Raw genomic sequence first — 1,943 nt, 5'->3', positions numbered from 1 at the left:
TGTGGAACTGTCTGCCTGGGGTGGGCTGTGCACATAGCGTTCTGAAAGGTTTCAACAGCACATCACACAAAAGGTGCCTTCAGGAGCCAGGGAGGGAGACATCACATCTGTACCGTTCCTCTTATTTCTCAATTCAAATTTGACAATGTATGCTTATAACTCTTACCGTTGAGCTTGAACATTAAACTACCCAGTGATAAAAGATCATTCCTTTGCATTTTTTCCCTTCGTTTTAATTTCAATAGGTGCATGCAGCTAGTGGGGACCATTTATAAAGCACAGGCTGAGGGTGATTCCTGTGCTAGTCAATTCCTGACTTCTGGAGGTAACCGCTGTCCTGATGCCTGTCCCGCAGACGGGCTGTGCCTGCCTTGGGCTGACACCAGTGGCTCTTATGAGCATGTGCTCTCCTGGGTCCAGTTTCTTTCACTCCATGAAGTGTCAGGCGAATCCCCCATGCTAGTCCCTTATCAGTTACTCATTCCTTTTTACTTCTGAGAAGCACTGCACTACACAAGTAAACCACTATTGGTGTAGCCACTCTCCAATTAATAGATAGTTGGGCAACTTCCAACGTTTTTGCTCTCCTGCATAAAGCCCATGGAATGTTCATGAACGCATCCTACCGTGGATGTATGCTTTTAGATGCCTGGAGGACGTAACCATATGCCGGCTTTCTGGCTCCCCCTGATGACTCCCGTTCAGGCATGATCCTTGTAGGCTTCAGCTTCTCTGTGCCCCAGTCACCCCCAACCTTGAGAAGCCAATCTTTCTCCCCTTCTACTCATAAGCCAACCATGGTAGCTCCTCCAGGAAGCCTCCCTCACTGATCAGCTCCAACCTGCATGGGCCCACTCTGAGGACCCTCAGGGACCGCCACCCACACTGTGTCCTTGGGTTCTAGGTTCTGGATTCCCAAGTGGTTTTGAGGTATTGCTACATCAACCCCACTGCGATTGGGGATCCTGCCAGTGTACAAGCAGCTGTGTAGGCTTTCAGCATTTCTTTGACTTATTTCCTGCCATTTCATGCTGCACAGCTTGGCACTTTTATAGCAAGTTGCATCATGTGCATGTGGTACAAAGACAAGAGTCTTGGATCATCCTTAATCCTTAGCCTTAAATACAACAATACCCACGAGTACTCCAAAAGAAAGGGGCCTTGTCTCTTCGCTCAGCAGAAACTGACCTGGAATAAGACCCATCCTTACATCTGTTTGCCACAACTTGCCCTTCCGGCTCCATTAACCAGACCTCCTTGTCTTCCCCTGCCAGGTCCCTGGCCATCGGGCACCAGTACTCCTCCCTGGGTACACAGCCCATCCTCTGCGCCAGCATCCCAGGCCTCGTGCCCAAGCAGCTGCGCTTCTGTCGGAACTACTTGGAGATCATGCCCAGTGTGGCGGAAGGCGTCAAGATCGGCATCCAGGAATGCCAGCATCAGTTCCGAGGCCGCCGCTGGAACTGCACCACCGTCAACAACAGCCTGGCCATCTTTGGGCCCGTGCTGGACAAAGGTACTTACGGCAGCCCCAGAGGGATACGGGGAGGGTGGGAGAGTGGCAGTTGTTTCGCCCCTTGATTGGAGGGTAGACCTGTCCCCATCGCTTTCCTCCAGGTGAAGATGGCAATGTGAGACTGAGGGCCAGGGGTTTGTATCGGCTCCCCCTCTCAGTGGTCACGGAACAGAGAACCAGTCACTTTGTCTCTCTCTGCACCCATGTTCTCCTCTCTGAATGGGCATGTGGAACAGGCAACCATTCTTACAATCAGCACCCCCAAAGCTTCCTTTCCCCAGGCACGCCAGCTCTGAATGGAGTTTTGAAGCTTGGGAATGGTGTTCCTCCAGAGGGTCATCCGACTCCCCAGAGGCACCTCTTGCTTTCTCCTCGTCCCCTGAATTGAGAGTGGGCACCAAGGCGAGTCATTGAAGGCTTCTTGAAG

At 51.8% G+C, this 1,943-nt stretch overlaps 1 protein-coding gene across 1 annotated transcript in view; it reads left to right on the top strand.

Annotated features, from left to right (window-relative positions):
- Positions 1-1,943, top strand: part of WNT3A (Wnt family member 3A) — a 71,422-nt gene that overhangs the window by 26,074 nt on the left and 43,405 nt on the right. Inside the window, exon 2 of the mRNA XM_004696879.2 lies at positions 1,275-1,516. Within this exon, the coding sequence (XP_004696936.1) occupies positions 1,275-1,516 (242 nt within the window). The remainder of the gene's footprint in view (positions 1-1,274; positions 1,517-1,943) is intronic.

Source organism: Echinops telfairi, unplaced genomic scaffold (genome assembly GCF_000313985.2).
Source record: "Echinops telfairi isolate 266 unplaced genomic scaffold, ASM31398v2 ScPeMD7_7469;HRSCAF=8507_0, whole genome shotgun sequence".
Lineage (NCBI taxonomy): Eukaryota > Metazoa > Chordata > Mammalia > Afrosoricida > Tenrecidae > Echinops > Echinops telfairi.
Note: the sequence above shows the minus strand (reverse complement) of the source record. Positions and strands in the feature narration are given on the sequence as shown.